At 49.0% G+C, this 26,485-nt stretch overlaps 3 protein-coding genes across 3 annotated transcripts; all 3 read left to right on the top strand.

Moving 5' to 3' along the window:
- The first annotated feature begins 993 nt into the window (after nucleotides 1-993).
- pou5f3.1 (POU class 5 homeobox 3, gene 1) lies at nucleotides 994-5,573 on the top strand. Its single transcript, NM_001285474.1, is given in 5 exon segments — nucleotides 994-1,940; nucleotides 2,804-2,915; nucleotides 3,789-3,919; nucleotides 4,034-4,198; nucleotides 4,475-5,573. Coding segments are annotated over 5 exon segments (1,338 nt in total). The 5' UTR covers nucleotides 994-1,274; the 3' UTR covers nucleotides 4,739-5,573.
- Nucleotides 5,574-11,438: 5,865 nt separating this feature from the next.
- On the top strand, nucleotides 11,439-16,696 carry pou5f3.2 (POU class 5 homeobox 3, gene 2). Its single transcript, NM_001129934.1, is given in 5 exon segments — nucleotides 11,439-12,415; nucleotides 13,620-13,731; nucleotides 13,829-13,959; nucleotides 15,138-15,302; nucleotides 15,467-16,696. Coding segments are annotated over 5 exon segments (1,380 nt in total). The 5' UTR covers nucleotides 11,439-11,719; the 3' UTR covers nucleotides 15,743-16,696.
- A 3,226-nt stretch (nucleotides 16,697-19,922) lies between these two features.
- Nucleotides 19,923-25,051, top strand: pou5f3.3 (POU class 5 homeobox 3, gene 3). The gene is given in 5 exon segments (NM_001130364.1): nucleotides 19,923-20,713; nucleotides 22,282-22,393; nucleotides 22,668-22,798; nucleotides 23,583-23,747; nucleotides 23,944-25,051. Coding segments are annotated over 5 exon segments (1,272 nt in total). The 5' UTR covers nucleotides 19,923-20,092; the 3' UTR covers nucleotides 24,187-25,051.
- The last annotated feature ends 1,434 nt before the right edge of the window (nucleotides 25,052-26,485 follow it).

Here is a 26,485-nt window from a genome sequence, read left to right as displayed (position 1 = left end):
CAATCTTGCCCTACCGTCTCCATCTTGCCCTACCGTCTCCATCTTGCCCTACTGTCTCCCACCTTGCCCTACTGTCCCCATCTTGCCCTACTGTCTCCATCTTGCCCTACTGTCCCCATCTTGCCCTACTGTCTCCATCTTGCCCTACTGTCTCCATCTTGCCCTACTGTCTCCATCTTGCCCTACTGTCCCCATCTTGCCCTACTGTCTCCATCTTGCCCTACTGTCTCCATCTTGCCCTACTGTCTCCATCTTGTCCTACTGTCCCCATCTTGTCCTACTGTCTCCATCTTGTCCTACTGTCCCCATCTTGCCCTACTGTCTCCATCTTGCCCTACTGTCTCCATCTTGCCCTACTGTCTCCATCTTACCCTACTGTCCCCATCTTGTCCTACTGTCTCCATCTTGCCCTACTGTCTCCATCTTGCCCTACTGTCCCCATCTTGCCCTACTGTCCCCATCTTGCCCTACTGTCTCCATCTTGCCCTACTGCCCCATCTACCCATACTGTTACTATGTTGCCCTGTTTCCTGTACGGCTACATCTCTATGGTCATTGCTGGGAATTGGCATTATTTATCTCCCATGCTATAATCCAAACCACTGCCTGGTTCCTATGTTAAATCAGCCTAGCAACCAGATTAGCTTTACTTCTAAACCTTCATAGATCAAAAGGTACAAAAAGTTATGAATAAGAAAATAGAACAACTGGACTTTTTTATTATAAAGAAAGTTCCCTTTTAATTTGGGGGGGGTTGGAGGGACTGGTCTCCCCAGTTACACATTCGGGGGGTAGAGGGGTTATCAAATTACCCACCATACACCGGGTTAGATTAGACTGCACAGACCAACAGCCACAACAGGTTCATTAACATAGCCATCCAATGAGGTGGGACTGCCCCCCCCCCCCCCCCCCCCCAGTCTGCCTTGAGGAATACACTTCATTAATCGCTTTAGCGGAGTAGGAGTGAGTCGCACCTTGGTGGGGAGATACCTTCTCCCAAATACGCACTCACCTCAGAGCTGGGGGGCAAACAAGAGACGAGCAGGGGGCCTCCCAGGTAAATGCCAGGGAACCTTCTCCTCCCAGGCCAGAACTGGTGGGCGACCCATCGCTGGATGGAAGAGACGCAGTTAAGGACAATTTAGTCGCTGAGACTGGCCAGGACCCCGCAAGAAGACTATGACTTTCTCTCCAACTGGTGGAAGATGCCATCGGGCTTCCTAAGACCTTCCCAGGTATAGAGCGATCGGCAGATTTGGTAGGAGCCGACCATGTATAACCAACAGGCCTACCCTTCCTTTGCCCACCCCCCGGCCCTGATGCAAGATGGCAGCGGACAGTATAATGTGGGCACCTACACTGGCATGGCCGGGCACAGCCACCAAGCTCAGGCTTTCTTCCCTTTCTCTGGGGTAAAGTCGGACTATGGAGACATTGGGGGGCAAACTCCTGCGGTGGGAGATAATTCTGCCCCAGTCATGGGCTGGAACCCTCTAGCTTCTCTGGATCCTGCCAACCAGTTGGGCATCTCCGGCCAAGGGAACCCGTTTAAGGGTTTAAAGAGGGAAAGGGAAGACGAAGAGGCCAAATCGGAATCCCCTGAGCCCAAATGCAGCCCTCCGGCCGCCGCACCCTACTATACCCACTCCTGGAATCCCTCCAGCTTCTGGTCGCAAGTCTCCTCAAGTGGGACCACCATTGCGTCCAAGCCCATACCCATCCCACACCAGTCCGGTGATAAATGTGACCCCGCTGGGGCAAATAGCATCTTTCCGTCCGACCAGAGCCCCGACAAGTCGGCAGAAAGTGGCATCTCCAGCTTGGAGACCAGTCGCTGTAGCAGCGCCACCAGTAGCTCTTCTGGTGGGACCAACTTGGGGACCCCTAGAAGCCTTTCTCGGGGGGCTAGCGACGGGCTGAGCAGTGACAGTGAGGAGGTAAGTACCCACTATTAATATTGGGGTGCAAGGGGTCAGTCTAGCACAGCATCTTAGTCTTTATAAGTAGAACCCGAACTTCTGTGTCGCGGTTCGGTAACGTATTACAATCTCCCATATATTGGATCTTAAGAGCGCTGTATACTTTGGTATTGGGGGTGGGGGGCAATAAAACGGATATAGGGTTCATGGACAGTAGGTGCGAACCCACTAACTGTACCCCAAACATTAGCATCTTGGTCTTATAAGTAGAGCCGACAGTTGTGTCGCGGTTCGGTAGCGTTTTACTATATTGGATCTTAAGGGCGCTGTAGGCTTTGGTATTGGGGGGTGGGGCAGTAAAACGGATATAGGGTTCATGGACACTAGGTGCGCACCCCCTAACTGTACCCCAAACATTAGCATCTTGGGCTTTATAAGTAGTAGACACCACAGTTCTGTGTCGCGGTTCGGTAACGTATTCCAATCTCCCGGTCTTTACTCCCATCATCCCCTGTCCAACTACAAACTAAGCTCCAACCAAAACTTGACGAGCGGGTTAGGAAAGGGTTTTTTTTCCCATTGGGTGGCGCCCTCTAGCTGTGATTAAACTACAACTCCGAGGAGGCACCGCTAACCTTTAGCAAAGGTTGATGGGAGATTTAGATGTGGTTTTGTTTACTCTGCTTCTGCTTACCTCTCTTATCTCCCATCATTGTACTTATTAGTATTATAACCTCTCTAGTGAGGTTTGGGGTCCATGGTTGAACTTGGGGCAAACCATTCCCGAAATTGCCTTCATCTGCCATTGGTTGGGAGTTTCCCATTGATACCCCCCCACACACACAAATGACTTATTACAATCTAATTTCTTACTCTTTCAGGAAGCCCCCAATTCTGGGGAGATGGAGCAGTTCGCCAAAGACCTGAAGCACAAGCGTATCACGATGGGGTACACTCAGGCGGATGTTGGCTACGCACTAGGGGTGCTTTTTGGTAAGGACCCTTCATCTTCTACTTTCTCCTTTATGTGTCCTTTATCTGTTCATAACCATAATTCCCATCATTCTCAGCTGCCTGAGGGTCTCAACCTTAAACATCACTGTTCTAGGTAGTCCATAGTTTGACATGAAGGGTCTAGAACCTATAACCTTTAAGTCTTCCCTTCCAACTACTGGTGAACCCCAAATCCCCAAACCCTCAGCCAGCCACTGCAGGGTCTCAAGATCTGACATCTGTTATTCTAGGTGCTTCATATCTGATCTAGAACCTATAACCTGTAAGGCTTCCCTTCCAACTGCTGGTGAACCCCAAATCTCAAAACCCCCAGCCAGCCACTGCAGGGTCTCAAGATCTGACATCTGTTGTACTAGGTGCTTCATATCTGATCTAGAACACCTATAACCTGTAAGGCTTCCCTTCCAACTGCTGGTGAACCCCAAATCTCAAAACCCCCAGCCAGCCACTGCAGGGTCTCAAGATCTGACATCTGTTGTACTAGGTGCTTCATATCTGATCTAGAACCTATAACCTGTTCCAACTGCTGGTGAACCCCAAATCCCAAAACCCTCATCCAGCCACAAGGGTGACTCATAGTTCTCCCAAATATAGGGTCACTTCCAACGGCTGGTGAACCCCTAATTCCTCAGCTAGCCACAAGGGTGACTCATAGTTCTCCCAACTGCAGGGTCTCAAGATCTCACATCTATTGTTCTAGGTGCTTCATATCTAATCTACTGTAGAACCTATTGACTGCAAATGATCATAGGCAATGCCTTGGCTAGCCAGTTTTACACCCCATCCCATAGGTCCATAGTGAAGGATTGTGGGTCGGTACTTATCTCTGTGGCAATTTCTTCTCTTCTGAAGGCAAAACATTCAGCCAGACCACCATCTGCCGCTTCGAGTCCCTCCAGCTCTCCTTTAAGAACATGTGCAAGCTCAAACCTTTGCTGCGGAGTTGGCTCCATGAGGTGGAAAACAACGAGAACCTCCAAGAAGTAAGTACCCCCCCACAATAAGGCCAGAACATTCCTGGTTCCTCTGTTGTCAACTTATGTTGAACATAAGGGCATACTTCCCCTTTAACCCAACTTTTTCCCCCTTTCTAACAGATTATCAGCAGGGGGCAGATAATTCCCCAGGTCCAGAAGAGGAAGCACAGGACCAGCATCGAGAACAACGTGAAACGCACCTTGGAGACCTACTTCATGCAGTGCCCCAAGCCCAGCGCTCAGGAGATCGCTCAGATTGCGAGAGAGCTCAACATGGAGAAGGACGTAAGTGCCAACGAGAGGGACAATGTTGAACAGAAATAAAAAACCATGGAGTTTGGTGTCTGCTTGTGCAGAGAGGGGACTTCCTGTTAGTCACTTCCTGTCTGTCAGGAAACCAGTAACATTGTAGTCAATGTTGCAACTCTGTAGCCAATGGGAGTGACCCACCTTAGGGTATTACTAAACTACAATACCCCGATGATTGGAACAATGGCTGTCCCTGGTTGGCCAATAAGCTCCTGCGTGCGTCTAATCTAAATTCCCCCTTTGTTTCCGCAGGTGGTGAGAGTCTGGTTCTGCAACCGGCGGCAGAAGGGCAAGCGCCAGGTGTACCCCTATATTAGGGAGAATGGCGGGGAGCCTTATGACGCCGGCCAACCCTTGATACCCCCCTCCCCAGGTCCTTTTCCGTTACCCCAAGTGATGCCCTCCCAGGTCCCTCTGGGTCCCAACCCAGCCATCTACCTTCCGACCTATCACAAAAACGACATGTTCCCCCAGGCAATGCATCATGGGATAGCCATGGGTAACCAAGGCAACTAGACCAGCCCAGTCTATCCTTTACTCTATAGTTCCTTTAGTTTTTTTTTTTTTTGTACCCTCCGGGGACCAGATTTCTATGACTCCCTGATCACTTCCTGTTCAGCAGAGCAGGAAGTTGACAGTAACTTCCTGTTGAAGCTGAAGGAATGCTGTGGGCTGATAGTCCTGCCTTCAGTTGGCCCCATACAAGCTTGTTAGGTGACCCCATTCTATTGCCAGCTCAGCTCGCTCTATAGCCCCCCGACTTTCTCTTGCCCCGCCCCTTTTATAGATATATATTTTATTGCCCCTCCTGTAGCTGCCCTAGACTATAACTTATTTGCCCCATCTCCTAGAGATACCGCTATGTGTCCCTCGGACGCGCCGCCTCGATTTGCACTCGTGTTCATTCCAGCTTGTGATTTGCTCTGTGAGGTCAGCTGACTGCCTGGGATTCCGTCCCCCGAGGAGCACGTGATATTCATGGGGGGGTCTAGCACTAACCCACCAACAGTTCTCTTTCCTACACTAATGCTGCAAACCCCAAAGAGCATTCCTCTTGTGAATGGACAGAAATCTTTATGGGGGGGGGGGGGGCATGAGTGACCCCCACTGAACCCCCAAACTTTTATTATGGATTTTTTTAAGTGTGGTGAGTTCAATAAATGCCCCCATTTTGTGCCTTTTGTTGAGTTACAGAAATGCATTTTGTCTTCTGAGTCTCAACTTTTTTCCTTCTTTTCTCCTTTTATTGCTTTTCCCACATTGTGTGCGTTTTCACTGTCCAATGAGATCCGACGTGTAACGGCATTGGCCGATTCCTGACCAATAAACCAGAACCTGTTTTATAACTTTGTGCCTTTCTCTCACGTTTATTTCTTATATAATACTGTATTAATCAGGGGGGAGATTGGGGGGGCCCTGGGTACCCCTGGAACTATAGCGGGGTGACTGTTACCCCAATGTTTCTATATATCTGTAACCTTGTTATGGGCTAAGGGGGCCCAGCCTGAAGGCCAGTTAGGGGGGGATTTGGGGTGAGTGCTTATTTGTGCCCTGGGTACCCCTGGAACTATAGCGGGGTGACTGTTACCCCAATGTTTCTATATATCTGTAACCTTGTTATGGGCTAAGGGGGCCCAGCCTGAAGGCCAGTTAGGGGGGGATTTGGGGTGAGTGCTTATTTGTGCCCTGGGTACCCCTGGAACTATAGCGGGGTGACTGTTACCCCAATGTTTCTATATATCTGTAACCTTGTTATGGGCTAAGGGGGCCCAGCCTGAAGGCCAGTTAGGGGGGGATTTGGGGTGAGTGCTTATTTGTGCCCTGGGTACCCCTGGAACTATAGCGGGGTGACTGTTACCCCAATGTTTCTATATATCTGTAACCTTGTTATGGGCTAAGGGGGCCCAGCCTGAAGGCCAGTTAGGGGGGATTTGGGGTGAGTGCGTATTTGTGCCCTGGGTACCCCTGGAACTATAGCGGGGTGACTGTTACCCCAATGTTTCTATATATCTGTAACCTTGTTATGGGCTAAGGGGGCCCAGCCTGAAGGCCAGTTAGGGGGGGATTTGGGGTGAGTGCTTATTTGTGCCCTGGGTACCCCTGGAACTATAGCGGGGTGACTGTTACCCCAATGTTTCTATATATCTGTAACCTTGTTATGGGCTAAGGGGGCCCAGCCTGAAGGCCAGTTAGGGGGGGATTTGGGGTGAGTGCTTATTTGTGCCCTGGGTACCCCTGGAACTATAGCGGGGTGACTGTTACCCCAATGTTTCTATATATCTGTAACCTTGTTATGGGCTAAGGGGGCCCAGCCTGAAGGCCAGTTAGGGGGAGTGAATGAAATATCACAGGAATGGCGCTAAAGTGATTGGCCCCCCTATAACCAATAGGGGATGTTACAGTGGTAAATTAACCCCATGTTTCCCAACAAGGCCAATTAATGTGACAGTGGCAGGTTTATGGGGCAGAGATGTGAATGTGACCCCTACAGCGTGTGGTTGCTGCCCAGACAGACATAAGGGGTTGTTCACTTTCAGTATGATGTAGAGCAGGTATCTGGTTGCTAGGGTCCAAATTACCTTAGCAACCAGGCAGTAGTTTGAATGAGAGACAGGAATATGAATAGGGGAGGGGCTGAATAGAAAGATAAGGAATAAAAAGTAACAATAACAATAAAACTGGAGCCTCACAGAGCAATAGGGTTTGGCTGCCGGGGTCAGTGACCCCCATTGGAAAGCTGCAAAGAGGCAGAAGGAGAAGGGAAATAGTTCAAAAACGATATATAATAAATAATGAAGACTAATTGAAAAGTTGCTAGGAATAGATCAGTCTTTGTTAGTATGGATAGTAAGGCAAGGTGGAGATGGGGGGCTGTGGTGCAAGTGGGCAAATGTGCGTAGTAAGGCAAGATAATATTAAAGAGGTGAGGCATAACAGTAGGATAGTGTGTGTAGTAAGGCACTCCCTGCTATTGAAAGGAACACTGTCATCAGTTAATAGAGCTTCTCCGGCAGAATCCTGCATTGTATTCATTGTAGCCATATTCTTCATTTCCCAGGGTGCCACAGCCATGTGACCTGTGCTCTGAGAAACTTCAGTCTCACTTTACTGCTGCGCTGCAAGTTGGAGTGATATCCCCCCCCCCCCTCACCCCCAGCAGCCGATCAGCAGAACAATGGGAAGGGAGCAAGATAGCAGCTCCCAGTAGGTATCAGAATAGCACTCAATAGTAAGAAATCCAAGTCCGGCTTGGGACTCCTCCAGTTACATGGGAGTAGGAGAAACAAGAAACAATAGGTTAGCTGAAAGCAGTTCTAATGTGTAGCGCTGGCTGAAAGCTCAGACTCAGGCACACTTTACTGCTGCGCTGCAAGTTGGAGTGATATCCCCCCCCCCCTCACCCCCAGCAGCCGATCAGCAGAACAATGGGAAGGGAGCAAGATAGCAGCTCCCAGTAGGTATCAGAATAGCACTCAATAGTAATAAACCCAAGTCCGGCTTGGGACTCCTCCAGTTACATGGGAGTAGGGGAAATAAAATGTACCCCATAAAAATCATGACGGTGTTTCTTTAATTACAAGGGACCCCCCGGATCAGATCCCAAGCTGCAAGTAAATGTAGATGTTCCACTCCAGCCCCTCCCACTTTGGGCGCCCATTGTCCCTATGCGCCGCTCTGTGAGTAGGAACTTCCCGCATCACAATGGGCATCGGGGTCAGGTGACCGGGGGCACAATCAGTGAAAGTGGGGTGTGTTTGTGTCCGGTGAAACTCCCGAATAGCCACGTGCTGCCGCGCTGGGACACTCCCATGTTTGTATGTAAATACCCACCTTTTGTTTTGCACAGCGACCCCCCCCCCCATTCCTCTTGTGGGGGCCACTGTTTTGGGGGGAAAAGTTGTGTATTTAGCAACAGCAGAAACACTGGGTGCTCCCTGCTATAATCTGTTGTAATTAGAATTATTAGTATTATGAATTAATTGGGTAGTTTACCTAATTCTAAGCAACTTTTCAATTGGTCTTCATTATTTATCTTTTATACTTTTTGACTTATTTCCCTTCTTCTTCTGACTCTTTGCAGCTTTCAAATGGGGGTCGCTGACCCTGGCAACCAAACCCTATTGCTCTGTGAGGCTCCAGTTTTATTGTTATTGTTACTTTTTATTCCTTATCTTTCTATTCAGCCCCTCCCCTATTCATATACCAGCCTCTCAATCAAACCACTCCCTGGTTGCTAAGGTAATTTTAGCCCTAGCAACAGGATAACTGACCCCGGCAGCCAAACCCTATCGCTCTGTGAGGCTCCAGTTTTATTGTTATTGTTACTTTTTATACTTTATTCTTCTCTCCTATTCATATACCAGCCTCTAATTCAAACTGCTCCCTGGTTGCTAAGGTCATTTGGACCCTAGCAACCAGCTAGCTGCTGAAAATCCAAACTGGTGAAATAACTAAAAAACTACAAATAATAAAAAATGAAGACCAATTGCAAACTGTCTCAGAATATCCCTCTCTCCATCCTACTAAAAGCCAAAGGTGATCTTGACTTACTACCCCCCTTTCCCCCAGGTGGTTACTATGAAAGGTGTGAGTTCCCCACCTATATTATATGTTGCCTTACTATACACTATATACTATACAATAAGCACGGGCAGGGTGCCAGGCAGCTGCAGTAAAGCGCCATGCTGTAAAGACTCGCCGAGCATCTGGCCCATCTCTCTGTACTGTAACAGGTGTTTTGCAGCATTTAAAGCTCTATATCCTTGTTATATTGGCATGGGGGTGCTTTGTGCCTGATAATTACCTGCCTCCCCCCCAGAGATCAGATAGGGGCAGTCTGGCCGGGGGTTTATAGCTGAGCTTTTACAGCAGAGACGTTACGGGGGCTGCATTGTGCTCACATAAAGGCTTTAGGGGTTTATGAAGCCCAATTCTCAGAGCCAAGGTAGGATACAGGGGGGCGGCAACATAAAGTGCCATAGCGACCGGCGTCGTAAACGCACGTGGGGGTTATATGGGCACTAAATCCTTAGCGATGAGCGCAGAGTCTCCCCTGTTAGGGCTTTGCTGAGTAATAGTCTGAGACAGTTTGCAATTGGTCTAGTTTTTTTTTAATTATTTATGTCTGGCATTTCAGCAGCTATCCGGTTGCTAGGGTCCAAATCACCTTAGCAACCAGGCTGTGCTTTGAATGAGAGACTGAAATATGAACAGAAAGATAAGGAATAAAAAGTAACAATAACAATAAAACTGGAGCCTCACAGAGCAATTGGGTTTGGCTGCCGGGGTCAGTTATCCTGTTGCTAGGGTCCAAATTACCTTAGTAACCAGGCTGTGCATTGAATAAGAGAGTGAAATATGAAGAGAAAGATAAGGAATAAAAAGTAACAATAACAATAAAACTGGAGCCTCACAGAGCAATAGGGTTTGGCTGCCGGGGTCAGTTATCCTGTTGCTAGGGTCCAAATTACCTTAGCAACCAGGCTGTGCTTTGAATCAGAGACTGAAATATGAATAGAAAGATAAGGAATAAAAAGTAACAATAACAATAAAACTGGAGCCTCACAGAGCAATAGGGTTTGGCTGCCGGGGTCAGTTGTCCTGTTGCTAGGGTCCAAATTACCTTAGTAACCAGGCTGTGCATTGAATAAGAGAGTGAAATATGAATAGAAAGATAAGGAATAAAAAGTAACAATAACAATAAAACTGGAGCCTCACAGAGCAATAGGGTTTGGCTGCCGGGGTCAGTTATCCTGTTGCTAGGGTCCAAATTACCTTAGCAACCAGGCTGTGCTTTGAATCAGAGACTGAAATATGAATAGAAAGATAAGGAATAAAAAGTAACAATAACAATAAAACTGGAGCCTCACAGAGCAATAGGGTTTGGCTGCCGGGGTCAGTTGTCCTGTTGCTAGGGTCCAAATTACCTTAGTAACCAGGCTGTGCATTGAATAAGAGAGTGAAATATGAATAGAAAGATAAGGAATAAAAAGTAACAATAACAATAAAACCGGAGCCTCACAGAGCAATAGGGTTTTGCTGCCGGGGGGGCAGTTATCCTGTTGCTAGGGCTCAAATGACCTTAGCAACCACGCAGTGTTTTGGATGAGAGACTGGTATATGAATAGGGGAGGGGCTGAATAGAAAGATAAGGAATAAAAAGTAACAATAACAATAAAACTGGAGCCTCACAGAGCAATAGGGTTTGGCTGCCGGGGTCAGTGACCCCCATTTGAGTCAAAAGGCAAATAATTCAGAAACTATAAAAAAAAAAAATAATAGGGACCAATTGCAAAGTTGCTTAGAATTGGCCTTTCTATAACTAAAGCCATACTAAAAGTAAACCAAAACCTGAACCCCCCCCCCTCAGTGTTAGATCCCTATGAATACATTGTAACTGTAGTCGGAATTTAAAGGCAAAGTTAACACTAAGGCCCAATTGCAAATAGTCCCAATCACTGTATGTAATACATTGTAGCCGGTTTCTTCCCTGTCCTACAGTTTGTGCCCAATGTGACCTGCCCCATAGACACCAGTCACACCTATTATCAGCCCCCCCTCTCTCTCTGTACTGGGGGCTTTTATGAGCCAATGAGTTGGCCATTAATGAGCATGTTATTCCCAATTGGCAGATTGACGTTAAAGAGTTGCACTTGCCCTTTATCTGGAATAAGGCCACATGTCTGAGTCTGCTCGCAAATGGCTTTATTGGAGCTGATCGTTAGGAAATTGCCCCCCTACACATGCCCCTGGTCAACAAGGGAGAGTTTAGGGCCAATCAGGGCCTGAAAGAAAAGCCTGCTGAGTGTTTAATATGGTGATGTAATGGGCCAATAGCGGCAGGCCTTACATGAGGAACATTATTCATGCCTGTACATAGGGTAATCACTTGCTAATGCCCCATGTGTGGGGGGGCCAGGGGCATTTCCACTAGGATACAGTAGACAAATACAAGTTTCACTTTTCCTTCTTATTTTTTATTTCATTTTGAAAGTTGGATCTTAAAAACTCCCCCAAAAAAGTGTATTTACCCCCCACCGGCCGCTGGGGGTGGCTTTATTTGTTTCAAAGCGGCCAATGAGTGCGGAGGGCAATTAGCATGACCATCAGGGGGCGGAGCCAGATGCCCTGAGCTTGGGGTAAATACTCCCTGATCCCAGAGATAAGGGTTAGACTTACAGGATTGGGCTCCTCAGACTCTGTCCTTGTCCCTTTCCGCTCAACTTCATCTTCTTCGAAGCCTCCTGAGATGCGACTTGGCTAGAAAGAAGCTTCCGACGTCCTCAACTCCGACTTATTTGGGTGGAAAATAACTTTTATGGAACTCTTCACTTGATCCGACCCACCTCCCATCCAGGTTAGAGGGTTCCAGCCCCGTTGCATGGAGGGAAGAGCGATAGACTTGTTGCATTCGTTGACTTGGACTTGACTCTAGTGACAAGGTCAGTGCTGGTCGTTTTAGGGTTCAGCGAGATCTGACTGCGACCCCCCGACACTATGTACAGCCAACAGCCCTTCCCCCCCTTTGCCTTCAACGCCGGACTCATGCAGGACCCCGCTAATTGCCATTTTGGGGGTTACACCGGCTTAGGACACCCCCAGCCTTTCTCCTTCGCCTTCTCTACGCTGAAATCGGAAAATGGAGACTCCGGGGTTCAGGGGATGGGCGACTGCTCGGCCCCCGTTATGCCCTGGAACTCAATGGCATCGTTCGACCACCACGGCCAAGTGGAGACCAACCAACAAGGGAATCCGATCAGAGCGCCGAGTCCGACCCCGACTCTTAGTGACTCCAGGATTAAGGTGAAAGAGGAGGTTGCCCACGAAACGGACAGCGGGGAAGAGTCCCCAGAACCCAAATACCCCAGCCCCCCCAACCCCTCTCTCTACTACCCCAACACATGGACTGGTAGCCCTTTCTGGCAAGTCAACCCCACAGCGGGCAACAACAGCAACTCCACCAACCCGATGCCCAGTCAGACTCTTGTGAAGAACGGCAGCCTCCCTGGCAACACTACTTACCCCACCCCAGCCAACCAAAGCCCCAATACCCCCGTAGACTGTGTGGTCTCCAGTATGGAGAGCAGCCGGTGCAGTAGCGCCAACTCTTCCAATGGGGCAATTAATGAACGGGCCACTACGATCCCCAATGGGGGGATGGTTGATGGGGGACAATCGAGCGACAATGAGGAGGTGAGTGCTCCCTAAACTTTCCCATTAGTTTTCTAAGTACGACTTATAGGATTTTTGGAACGTTAGTTCAGTGATTCAAGCGACATTGTTGCTGTAAAACGTATCACCCGTGTGTCTTGCTCCATTGACCCTAATGTGTTTTATTTTTTGCACTCGTCCTGCTGCTGTTTTGGGGTTGCCCAACCTCTCTATAGTCATATTGCAGATCGTATGAAACAGATAAGGGGTGAATATAGCACCCAGGATGGTGTTTCCCAAACTGAATCCAAATCTGTGTGGCTTTATGTAATCTATTCCTTGGTTCCACCTAGACTCCCAAGACAGGAAGTGGGGGGTTCATAGGGAAATTTACACCCCCCCCCCTTTCCATATATAAGTGCTAATGTTATTGGGGCAATAATAATACTTTACATTTAGGGGAAAGTTCCCTATACATATATATCCCTTGGTTATTGGGCTTTTTCAGTTTTACACTGCTTCTTTCCTCATTGGTAGACTGTGTCCTGCACCAGGAAGTGAATGTTCCACCCTTAAATGCTTCCCCCCCCCATACTGTAAGAGGATTATAATGTCCCTGTGAGTCCATCATTCGTTCTCCCATGACTATATTTATAATATGGGTTTATTCCGCAAACCCCCCCCCATATGGAATAAATGGCATAGGTGCAGGTAACCCATGGCGACCAATAAGATGTTTGCTTTTAAACTGAGACTAGTAAAAAGCTACCGGCTGATTGGTTGCTGTAGGGGGTTAGAGCTATAACAAATTTTGCTCTCTTTATGACCTAATCCTGCACGCTGACCATTTGGGGGTTAATGTTAGACCCAGGTACTTGTTTTTACTATAGGCTGCCCCTATAAACTTCCCTCCTGGCTAGTAAGTCTACAGGTGGCTAGTAGTCTCCCATTGGCCCAGTCTGACCCTAAATCTGTTGGCTTCACACACCCTAAAGGGGGGAGGTTTACCTTGAATTTAACCTTTAATACGTTATAGAATGGCCAATTCTAAGCATCTTTTCAATTGGTCTTTTTTTTTTCATATTCCAGTGTCTCATTCTAGCCACTCCCCGGTTGCTAAGGTAATCTGGACCCTAGCAACCAGATAGCTGCTGAACAAAAACCGAAATGATTCAAAAGCTGCAAATTAATTGCAATAAATTGCAATTGGTCTTTATTTTTTATTAACCATTTCCTGCTCTTACAGGAAGTTCCCAGCGAATCAGAAATGGAGCAGTTCGCCAAAGATCTGAAGCACAAGCGGGTGTCTATGGGCTACACACAGGCCGACGTGGGCTACGCGCTGGGGGTCCTATACGGTAAGTGTCGCATCCCGGGCCGAACGCACGGTCTCCGCTCACCCTGTGCTGTGAGCTGATTGGTCATTCAGGTTTCGCTTTACTTTTTGTCCCACAGGCAAGATGTTCAGTCAGACTACGATCTGTCGCTTCGAGTCGCTGCAACTCAGCTTCAAGAATATGTGTCAGCTCAAACCCTTCCTAGAGCGCTGGTTGGTGGAGGCAGAGAACAACGACAACTTGCAGGAGGTGTGTGTATTGTATGGGCGCCCAGAGCATTCCTTCTCTGTATATTTGTATTTATACATATGGGTAGGGGGTGCCATAGTGTTTCCCTTAGACAGTACAGTATGGGGGTACAGCTTATTGTGTGCCCAGAACATTCCTTCTCTGTATATTTGTATTTATACATATGGGTAGGGGGTGCCATAGTGTTTCCCTTAGACAGTACAGTATGGGGGTACAGCTTATTGTGTGCCCAGAACATTCCTTCTCTGTATATTTGTATTTATACATATGGGTAGGGGGTGCCATAGTGTTTCCCTTAGACAGTACAGTATGGGGGTACAGCTTATTGTGTGCCCAGAACATTCCTTCTCTGTATATTTGTATTTATACATATGGGTAGGAGGTGCCATAGTGTTTCCCTTAGACAGTACAGTATGAGGGTACAGCTTATTGTGTGCCAGAACATTCCCTCTCTGTATATTTGTATTTATACATATGGGTAGGAGGTGCCATAGTGTTTCCCTTAGACAGTACAGTATGGGGGTACAGCTTATTGTGTGCCCAGAACATTCCTTCTCTGTATATTTGTATTTATACATATGGGTAGGAGGTGCCATAGTGTTTCCCTTAGACAGTACAGTATGGAGGTACAGCTTATTGTGTGCCCAGAACATTCCCTCTCTGTATATTTGTATTTATACATATGGGTAGGGGGTGCCATAGTGTTTCCCTTAGACAGTACAGTATGGGGGTACAGCTTATTGTGTGCCCAGAACATTCCCTCTCTGTATATTTGTATTTATACATATGGGTAGGGGGTGCCATAGTGTTTCCCTTAGACAGTACAGTATGGGGGTACAGCTTATTGTGTGCCCAGAACATTCCTTCTCTGTATATTTGTATTTATACATATGGGTAGGGGGTGCCATAGTGTTTCCCTTAGACAGTACAGTATGGGGGTACAGCTTATTGTGTGCCCAGAACATTCCCTCTCTGTATATTTGTATTTATACATATGGGTAGGGGGTGCCATAGTGTTTCCCTTAGACAGTACAGTATGGGGGTACAGCTTATTGTGTGCCCAGAACATTCCCTCTCTGTATATTTGTATTTATACATATGGGTAGGAGGTGCCATAGTGTTGCCCAGAACATTCCTGTATTTCTGTGCTAATGAGTTTCCATGTAATTGCCGTTTAGTTGATTAATCGGGAGCAGGTCATCGCCCAAACGCGGAAGCGGAAAAGGAGGACAAACATAGAGAATATAGTGAAGGGGACGCTGGAAAGTTACTTCATGAAATGTTCCAAGCCGGGGGCTCAGGAGATGGTGCAAATAGCCAAGGAGCTCAATATGGACAAAGATGTAAGTGCTTCTCCGTTCTTCATTATTCCGTGCACTGCTGGTTCTGACTCTGTAGATAATGTAGCAGTAGAAATCCTACTACATTGTTTCAGGAGTCGGAACCAGGGAACAGAAAGGGTATAACTGGGCTCTGTTATTAATTATTAATTCTTTCTCTCTATCAGGTGGTCCGGGTCTGGTTCTGCAACCGGCGGCAGAAGGGCAAGCGCCAAGGGATGCCCACGGTTGACGAGAACGACGGCGAAGGCTACGACGTGGGGCAAACGATGGCGTCGCCCCCTGTTGGACACTATTCGCTGCCGCAGGTGGTGACCTCGCAGGGCTACATGGCAGCTCCGCTCGGCTCCACCCCGCCCCTCTACGCCTCGGCCTTCCACAAGAACGAGCTGTTCCCCCAGCCGCTGCCCCACGCCATGCCCATGGGCGGCCATATTGGTTGAGGGCAACAACCTATTTTACAGACTGTTTTACTTGTTTTTAACAGTGGGGTGCTCTCCAGCGTCCGACCCCTGCCCCCCAAGTTTGCATAAACCCCCCTTATCTGCTTTTTTACCCCCCCCTGTCACCTTTGAGTTAACTTTTTGTATAATGTAGAGGGAAATACTTTGAGACAATTTGCAATTGGTCTTTTTTATTTTATCATCAGTTCAGCAGCTTTCCAGTCTGCTGTTAGTTGGTTACCAGGGTCCAAGTTACCTTAGCAACCAGGGAGTGGTGTGGATATGAATAGGGGTGCTGAATAGACAAAAACGTAACAATAAAACTGGAGCCTCGCAAACCAATAGGATTTTGGCTGCCGGGGTCAGCGACCCCCCCCCCCCCATTACAAAACAGCAGAGTTGATAAACATATAAATAAAGAAGACCAATTGAAAAGATGCTTAGAATAGGCCATTCTATATCATACTAGAAGTTAACCTAAAGGTGACCCCCCCCCCCCCCCCAAATCTCCAACAGCCACTGGGTATGGGTAAAGCCCCTCTTTGGGGGGGCCCCTGCCTGCACCCCAATACACTGACCGACACCCTACTAATTTATTTATGGGTTTAATGCAATTTTTCCATCATTGGTGCCTGAGTTTTTTGGGGGGGACACTCTTGTATAGAGTCCGGTTCCCCAAATTAATATATTGGGGGGTGGGGAATATAAAGAGTTAATGTCAGTAACCCTTTCATGCCTGATACAGGGGGGTCTGCACTCACCGTAACTTATTCAACTACCCGGCATCTCACTGTATTATAGATCCCATGTAAATACCCCCTTTCCCAGAATTCCCTCTTTCTCACTTTTTTTTTTTCTTTTTTTACAAAAAAAAGAGATTTTATGCTTCCAGGATGTAAGCGTATATTTATGTATATTACCCACAATGCAGTGCAATGAATTTTCATTCCTGAACCCTTTGTGTCTTCTGTGTTCTTTTGGCTTCTCGCGTCTTTATAAGGGATAATGTACCCCCTACTGTAAATGATAAGGATATTAGCAGTCACTGAGGGGGTTCTGTGCCTCCCATATAAAGGCACAAGGCTGCAGGCTGAGTTATACAGGGAACTCTGAGTATCACTCATGTATTATAAGGGATACTGTACCCCCTACTGTAAATGATAAGGATATTAGCAGTCACTGAGGGGTTCTGTGCCCCCCATATAAAGGCACAAGGCTGCAGGCTGAGTTATACAGGGAACTCTGAGTATCACTCATGTATTATAAGGGATAATGTACCCCCTACTGTAAATGATAAGGATATTAGCAGTCACTGAGGGGTTCTGTGCCCCCCATATAAAGGCACAAGGCTGCAGGCTGAGTTATACAGGGAACTCTGAGTATCACTCATGTATTATAAGGGATAATGTACCCCCTACTGTAAATGATAAGGATATTAGCAGTCACTGAGGGGTTCTGTGCCCCCCATATAAGGCACAAGGCTGCAGGCTGAGTTATACAGGGAACTCTGAGTATCACTCATGTATTATAAGGGATACTGTACCCCCTACTGTAAATGATAAGGATATTAGCAGTCACTGAGGGGTTCTGTGCCCCCCATATAAAGGCACAAGGCTGCAGGCTGAGTTATACAGGGAACTCTGAGTATCACTCATGTATTATAAGGGATACTGTACCCCCTACTGTAAATGATAAGGATATTAGCAGTCACTGAGGGGTTCTGTGCCCCCCATATAAAGGCACAAGGCTGCAGGCTGAGTTATACAGGGAACTCTGAGTATCACTCGTGTATTATAAGGGATAATGTACCCCCTACTGTAAATGATAAGGATATTAGCAGTCACTGAGGGGTTCTGTGCCCCCCATATAAAGGCACAAGGCTGCAGGCTGAGTTATACAGGGAACTCTGAGTATCACTCATGTATTATAAGGGATAATGTACCCCCTACTGTAAATGATAAGGATATTAGCAGTCACTGAGGGGTTCTGTGCCCCCCATATAAAGGCACAAGGCTGCAGGCTGAGTTATACAGGGAACTCTGAGTATCACTCATGTATTATAAGGGATAATGTACCCCCTACTGTAAATGATAAGGATATTAGCAGTCACTGAGGGGTTCTGGGGCCACTCAGGTTTCAGGTGAGACTATCTCTATGTGAGTGTGAGTTGGAGGTGTGATGAGTCTCAGTGCTGGGGTTGGGGTGGGACTTGGCATCATTGTTGATAGTGTGAAACCACAACATAACACTGTATTGTTTCCCACCGGGGCGACACTTCTATTGTATAAAGGTGACACTGGGTGTGATACTCACTATTATTATGGGAATCTGAAGAAAGACGTTTTGTGTTGGGTCAGTTCCTCTCCCTCCTCAGGGAAAACTGATGAACACAATGGGGTCAGAGCCCCCCAACTGTACAACAGCCCTGCAATCTGCATATCTTATATACTGGCAGTACCCCTGGAACTATAGCGGGGTGACTGTTACCCCAATGTTTCTATATATCTGTAACCTTGTTATGGGCTAAGGGGGCCCAGCCTGAAGGCCAGTTAGGGGGGGATTTGGGGTGAGTGCTTGTGCCCTGGGTACCCCTGGAACTATAGCGGGGTGACTGTTACCCCAATGTTTCTATATATCTGTAACCTTGTTATGGGCTAAGGGGGCCCAGCCTGAAGGCCAGTTAGGGGGGGATTTGGGGTGAGTGCTTATTTGTGCCCTGGGTACCCCTGGAACTATAGCGGGGTGACTGTTACCCCAATGTTTCTATATATCTGTAACCTTGTTATGGGCTAAGGGGGCCCAGCCTGAAGGCCAGTTAGGGGGGGATTTGGGGTGAGTGCTTATTTGTGCCCTGGTACCCCTGGAACTATAGCGGGGTGACTGTTACCCCAATGTTTCTATATATCTGTAACCTTGTTATGGGCTAAGGGGGCCCAGCCTGAAGGCCAGTTAGGGGGGGATTTGGGGTGAGTGCTTATTTGTGCCCTGGGTACCCCTGGAACTATAGCGGGGTGACTGTTACCCCAATGTTTCTATATATCTGTAACCTTGTTATGGGCTAAGGGGGCCCAGCCTGAAGGCCAGTTAGGGGGGGATTTGGGGTGAGTGCTTATTTGTGCCCTGGGTACCCCTGGAACTATAGCGGGGTGACTGTTACTTTTTATTATCTTTCTATTCAGCCCCTCCCCTATTCAGATTCCAGCCTCTCATTCAAACCACTCCCTGGTTGCTAAGGTAATTTAGACCATAGCAACCAAATATCTGCCTAAACTATAAACTGCTGAACAAAAAGTGAAATAACTAACAAACTACAAATAATACAAAATGAAGACCAGTTGCAAATTGTCTCAGAATATCACTCTCTACATCATATTAAAAGTTAACTCAAGGGTGAACAACCCCTTTAACGTTACCAGATTCTCACCCTGCCCCCCTGGGACCATCAGCTGCAAAGGCCTCGGGGCACCCCAAACCCCTTTGAAGACAGTTCACCCCCAAACAAACACAAGGCTACCTTGAGAAGTGGGACTAGAGCTCCCCCTACTGGCGATGGATTGGCTGTGCCAGCCTGTAGCTCGGCTCTCTTCTGCCCTCTATGGGTTGGACCTGCTCTGTGCACTCACAACCCCCTGAGATTACAGCCAAAAATGAAAGAACTACAAATCCCAGCATTCCCTCCAGCATACGTGTATCCTAACCCTTTCCCGAGCATTCTGCATAATTTTAATTTCTCGGAGTGTCTTCATGGAGGCTTCTGGGATTTGTAGTTCTGTGTACATGCTGGGAGCTATAGTTTAACTACAGCCAAAGTGCATCAAGTTGCTTATTAATTATTAGGGGTCACAGCTCAATCTAGTTTACAGGCCAGCAGGGGCTGACAGCCTTTGGACTACACTTCCCACAATCCTCTTGTGATCGCAGGACCTTGTAGCTAATTGTTTTGGTTTCAGTGGAACCTAATAGACAGTAAAGGGTTAAAAGGCAGTGGCTGTAAGACTCCTAAAGCCCAGGAACTGAAGGGGTTAATAAATTGCCTGCCAGCTGATGGGGGGGGGGGGGAGAGCGAAGGGTGCTAGATTGGCCAATGAGGGAGCAGATTAACGAGTGGGTCCATGTGATGCCAATGGCCCATTAACAGAGCCTATAAGTGCTCCTATGGGGGAGCAGTGGGGGGGTTTCTATCACTCAGCACCCAAGGAACTTGCTGGTTTAGGGGGTCCCCGTCTCCCCATTATTTCTGCCATTGTTTTTGCTTGTGGTTAATTTGCCCTGTTTCTGTGTAATTGCCCCTTTCAGTCTGAGCACTTACCCCCCCCCCCACTCACTGGTCCCTCAGGCCGACGCCCGAACATGGACCAACCCGTTCTGTACAACCAACCTGCCTTCCCCAACTTCAGCTACAGCCCCGGCCTGGGGCAAGAGGGGGGCAACTACCAGTACTTGGGGAACTACAATGCCCCCTCCTACCCCCAGCCGTTCTTCCATGTGCCCCCGGCTATTAAATCCGAATATGGAGCCCAGGACGAGGTGACGGGCGGGAGCTGCCATGCTGCCCCCTTTGACTGGCACCTGTACCCCCATTTCCAGTTCTCTAACCAGGTGGGTGCCCTCAGCTCCGGAGACCCAAGCCCAGAGGGCAGGAATGAGGAGGATCATGGCTCTATCAGCGAAGAGAGGTCTTCGGGCACCCCTTCCCCCAACTCTCCCATGGTGCCCTCCTATGCCCAATACTGGCACCATGCCCCCTGGCAGGGGAATCCCACCGGGCAAGCTCTCGGCCTGCCAAGCCGGGCCCATCCCGATGGGGGGGAAAAGCCCCAACAGTCTGATTGTAGCCCAACCGCGTCTCTGGAGAGTGGGGCGTCCAACACCGAGGATGAGGAGGTCTCTAGCGCCCTCTCCAGTAGGGCAGAAAGGGGGCTCTGTAGCCCCTCTCCCAATAATGCCTCCTTTGGCTCTGGCAACGAAGAGGTAAGTGCCATATTAACCAGTATAAGGGGAATGTTGGGGGGATACACCTAATGTGGGGGCAGAGATCTCAGCACAGCCCTGCACAGTGCATTTCCCATAAGCCCCTATATAAAGTGGAATGTTGGGGGGGATACACCTAATGTGGGGGGCAGAGATCTCAGCACAGCCCTGCACAGTGCATTTCCCATAAGTCCCTATATAAAGGGGAATGTTGGGGGGATACACCTAATGTGGGGGCAGAGATCTCAGCACAGCCCTGCCCAGTGCATTTCCCATAAGCCCCTATATAAAGTGGAATGTTGGGGGGGATACACCTAATGTGGGGGGCAGAGATCTCAGCACAGCCCTGCCCAGTACATTTCCCATAAGTCCCTATATAAAGGGGAATGTTGGGGGGGATACACCTAATGTGGGGGCAGAGATCTCAGCACAGCCCTGCCCAGTGCATTTCCCATAAGCCCCTATATAAAGTGGAATGTTGGGGGGGATACACCTAATGTGGGGGGCAGAGATCTCAGCACAGCCCTGCACAGTGCATTTCCCATAAGTCCCTATATAAAGGGGAATGTTGGGGGGATACACCTAATGTGGGGGCAGAGATCTCAGCACAGCCCTGCCCAGTACATTTCCCATAAGTCCCTATATAAAGGGGAATGTTGGGGGGGATACACCTAATGTGGGGGCAGAGATCTCAGCACAGCCCTGCCCAGTGCATTTCCCATAAGCCCCTATATAAAGTGGAATGTTGGGGGGGATACACCTAATGTGGGGGGCAGAGATCTCAGCACAGCCCTGCACAGTGCATTTCCCATAAGTCCCTATATAAAGGGGAATGTTGGGGGGATACACCTAATGTGGGGGGCAGAGATCTCAGCACAGCCCTGCCCAGTACATTTCCCATAAGTCCCTATATAAAGGGGAATGTTGGGGGGATACACCTAATGTGGGGGGCAGAGATCTCAGCACAGCCCTGCCCAGTGCATTTCCCATAAGCCCCTATATAAAGGGGAATGTTGGGGGGATACACCTAATGTGGGGGCAGAGATCTCAGCACAGCCCTGCACAGTGCATTTCCCATAAGCCCCCATATAAAGGGGAATGTTGGGGGGCAGCTCCCTATTAGAATGCTAGCCCTGTGGCAGCGCCGGTTCCAGCCCCCACCATACACCTGTATGGGCCACAGATGGTTCTGAAGATAGAACTTTATCCTGACGGTGCAGATAAGCTTTGGGCACAGACTGGGTCGCTGGCAGAACCAGGTGGCACCATGTGACTGTAGGAACTTTGCAGCCTCAGCTGCTGAGATCAGTGGTTCTGCACCCCCTAATTAGCACCCCCCACCCCAGAGCCCAGGTGGATCGTTCCAAATTAGCCCCCCCGGGGTTGCACCGCTCACACCATATGTTGGGGGGGTATTATATTATCATTAATATTTAGATGCTTTTTTTATTCTATAAATTGGTTTATTCTGTTTATACCTATGGGAGGGAGCTGCCATACAGGTTTCCATATAGGACTGCACACCGGTATCGTTGTCGGGTCACTCGTTGTTTTTTCCTCTCGTTTAGGATGGAACGACCCTGGAGGAGATGGAAGAGTTTGCCAAGGAGCTGAAGCAGAAGAGGGTGGCGCTGGGTTATACCCAGGGGGACATTGGGCACGCCCTGGGCATATTATATGGTAATTATCACCCAATCATAATGCTTTTGTTTCATGTTTGGTTTTAAAGGGTAAGTAAAGCCATATTGTAAGCATAGAGCTACTCATTGATTGGAGCAGCAAAAGCCCTGCCCCCCCCCCCCCCATAACTGACCTTCAAAAGGCTGGATATCAAGGGAGCAGTGTGTTTGGGGGGGCGAAGGGTTGGGTTGGGCAAATGGTGTGGGGCCCCCAGGTCGACAGTCGGGGTATTTTCATGGCAGCCAGATAATGCCAGCTTGGTTTTGCCCTGCAGGAAAGATGTTCAGCCAGACCACTATCTGCCGCTTTGAGTCCCTGCAGCTGACATTCAAAAATATGTGTAAACTCAAACCCCTATTGGAGCAATGGCTGGGAGAGGCGGAGAATAACGACAACCTACAGGAGGCAAGTTATTGGCTGAAAAACTGGGCAGGGTCCCTCTGTGTCTCCCCATTCTGTATGTGCCCCCCATCCCCCCTCTGTCTGGGCAGGGTCCCTCTGTGTCTCCCCATTCTGTATGTGCCCCTCACCTTCCCCTCTGTCTGGGCAGGGTCCCTCTGTGTCTCCCCATTCTGTATGTGCCCCTCACCTTCCCCTCTGTCTGGGCAGGGTCCCTCTGTGTCTCCCCATTCTGTATGTGCCCCTCACCTTCCCCTCTGTCTGGGCAGGGTCCCTCTGTGTCTCCCCATTCTGTATGTGCCCCTCACCTTCCCCTCTGTCTGGGCAGGGTCCCTCTGTGTCTCCCCATTCTGTATGTGCCCCCCCCCTCTGTCTGGGCAGGGTCCCTCTGTGTCTCCCCATTCTGTATGTGCCCCTCACCTTCCCCTCTGTCTGGGCAGGGTCCCTCTGTGTCTCCCCATTCTGTATGTGCCCCTCACCTTCCCCTCTGTCTGGGCAGGGTCCCTCTGTGTCTCCCCCCTTCTGTATGTGCCCCTCACCTTCCCCTCTGTCTGGGCAGGGTCCCTCTGTGTCTCCCCATTCTGTATGTGCCCCCCCCTCTGTCTGGGCAGGGTCCCTCTGTGTCTCCCCATTCTGTATGTGCCCCCCCCTCTGTCTGGGCAGGGTCCCTCTGTGTCTCCCCATTCTGTATGTGCCCCTCACCTTCCCCTCTGTCTATGGGTAATTATGGGGGTGCTCTTTCTATCCCCTATAATAAAACCCCCATTAAGGTTCCGCGTTCCTGTTCTAGATGATCCACAAGGCCCAGCTGGAGGAGCAGAACCGTAAGCGGAAGATGAGAACCTGCTTCGACAGTGTTCTGAAGGGCCGGCTGGAGGGCCACTTTATGTGCAACCAGAAGCCGGGGGCCCGGGAACTGGCCGAAATCGCCAAAGAACTCGGCCTGGAGAAAGACGTGAGTTGCGCGGCCTGGGCTTCATATACAGGTTTACTTACCCTTTAAACTGTAGTCAGGTTGGCGGTGGAGCTTTTTAATACTAAAACTGGGGGTGCAGAGTAAGCTAAGGATATTCACCCCCTCTCCTGAGCCCATGTTGGGGGGTGTTTAACCCCTTATTCCCCACCACCAATCGTGTTCCATTCCCCATTAGGTGGTGAGAGTCTGGTTCTGCAACCGGCGGCAGAAGGAGAAGAGCAAATCCAGAATGTCCAAGGCCCACGAGTTTGTGGGCGGTGCCAGCCCGGTGCCCTCCCCTGCGGAACACATCTCCCAGGACTACGGCTTGGCCCCCCTGCACCCCAACCGGCCCCCCTTCTACCCACCCCCCTTCCCTCGGAACGACCTGTTCCCCCACATGGTGCCGGGGATGTCCATGGGGGTCCTGACCGGCTGAGCTGCTGATTTTATTCTAGAACCTTCTGCCCAGAACTTGCCTTAATGGTGGGGGGGGGGGTTGCTTTTATTATTTTATGTGAGGAAGAGGAGTCGGGGCAGTTGCTGAACTACAACTGGGCGAGCCTCTGGGGTTCGGACCTGGGCCCCCCTGGCGTTCCTTTGTCTGGACCTGGGGGGGGGGGGGTTGTTTAAGTGCCCAGATTGGACAGTTATGATGATAAACCAGCACTTGTTAATTTGCACTGCATTATGGGAAGGGGTGGGGGGGTATTTCTACTGATGAGATTGGCCTAAGCTTTAATGATGCCCATTGGGTTTAAATGAGATACAAAGTAGCAGCAGTCGGTTCCGAGTCTGTATCTGTTTATATTCTCTGCACTGCTGGGTCCGACTCCGGAACCGGCCGGACAGATACTGGTGTAAGGCCTCCGATGGACCCAGTACCGGTTACCGACGCTGCCCCATTAGTGTTTGTTTGTCATTGGAATATCGGTTTGCTCTAATGTACACTGGCATGGATTGCAAGCTCTTGGGGCACTCCTGTGTGCAGATTATTGGTCATAGCTACAGAGGGGGAGGGGCCTAAAGGTGCCCACCTACTGCTGCGGGAGTTCATCACCTCCCTGCATTAAAGGGATGGGGTGGGGGTGACTAAAGCGGTTATTTTAGCAATCCTTATTGCATGGGGGGCAGTAACTGTATCTCACTGTGTAACCTCTGGTCTGTGTGTAGGTGCCCAGAGCATTCCCTTGGGAAACTGGGATTAATGTTATAACGCTGGGAATTGGGTTATATCATCCCCAGAGCCTTTTCCTATAACCTGATGTGTGACCTGATTCTAATAAAACTGCCTTATTCTTCCATTGCTTTGGCTTTTCTTTCCCTTTAAACTCTGTATGGCCCATTATTGGCCATAGTGTTTCCCTTAGACAGTACAGTATGGGGGTACAGCTTATTGTGTGCCCAGAACATTCCCTCTCTGTATATTTGTATTTATACATATGGGTAGGGGGTGCCATAGTGTTTCCCTTAGACAGTACAGTATGGGGGTACAGCTTATTGTGTGCCCAGAACATTCCCTCTCTGTATATTTGTATTTATACATATGGGTAGGAGGTGCCATAGTGTTTCCCTTAGACAGTACAGTATGGGGGTACAGCTTATTGTGTGCCCAGAACATTCCTTCTCTGTATATTTGTATTTATACATATGGGTAGGGGGTGCCATAGTGTTTCCCTTAGACAGTACAGTATGGGGGTACAGCTTATTGTGTGCCCAGAACATTCCCTCTCTGTATATTTGTATTTATACATATGGGTAGGAGGTGCCATAGTGTTTCCCTTAGACAGTACAGTATGGGGGTACAGCTTATTGTGTGCCCAGAACATTCCCTCTCTGTATATTTGTATTTATACATATGGGTAGGGGGTGCCATAGTGTTTCCCTTAGACAGTACAGTATGGGGGTACAGCTTATTGTGTGCCCAGAACATTCCTTCTCTGTATATTTGTATTTATACATATGGGTAGGGGGTGCCATAGTGTTTCCCTTAGACAGTACAGTATGGGGGTACAGCTTATTGTGTGCCCAGAACATTCCTTCTCTGTATATTTGTATTTATACATATGGGTAGGGGGTGCCATAGTGCTGCAGGCTGTGCTTCCTGTACAATTGCCCCCCCCCCCCCCATTAGGGCACATGGGGCTGCGCTATAAGGCAAGTACAGGACCAGGTGCCCATAACTTCCGCTTTAATTCTCAGGGGAAACAGAGTGATTTATGGCAGTGAGAGCGGCGCTCACATTCATAGTGAAACCCCGGGGTGCGAGACTGCTGGGAATAATTTGAGCAGAGATTTGTTCTCTGGGGGGGGGGTTGTCGGCAATGCACAGTGACAATTTTATGTACAATAAATAGTGACTGTCTGTGGCACCTTACAGCCCCCCTGGCATTCCCAGTACCCAGAGGCACAAACAGCCCCCCCCCAGCCCAATAAATAGTGACTGTCTGTGGCACCTTACAGCCCCCCTGGCATTCCCAGTACCCAGAGGCACAAACAGCCCCCCCAGCCCAATAAATAGTGACTGTCTGTGGCACCTTACAGCCCCCCTGGCATTCCCAGTACCCAGAGGCACAAACAGCCCCCCCCCAGCCCAATAAATAGTGACTGTCTGTGGCACCTTACAGCCCCCCTGGCATTCCCAGTACCCAGAGGCACAAACAGCCCCCCCAGCCCAATAAATAGTGACTGTCTGTGGCACCTTACAGCCCCCCTGGCATTCCCAGTACCCAGAGGCA

Source organism: Xenopus tropicalis, chromosome 8 (genome assembly GCF_000004195.4).
Source record: "Xenopus tropicalis strain Nigerian chromosome 8, UCB_Xtro_10.0, whole genome shotgun sequence".
Taxonomy (NCBI): Eukaryota; Metazoa; Chordata; class Amphibia; order Anura; family Pipidae; genus Xenopus; species Xenopus tropicalis.
Note: the sequence above shows the minus strand (reverse complement) of the source record. Positions and strands in the feature narration are given on the sequence as shown.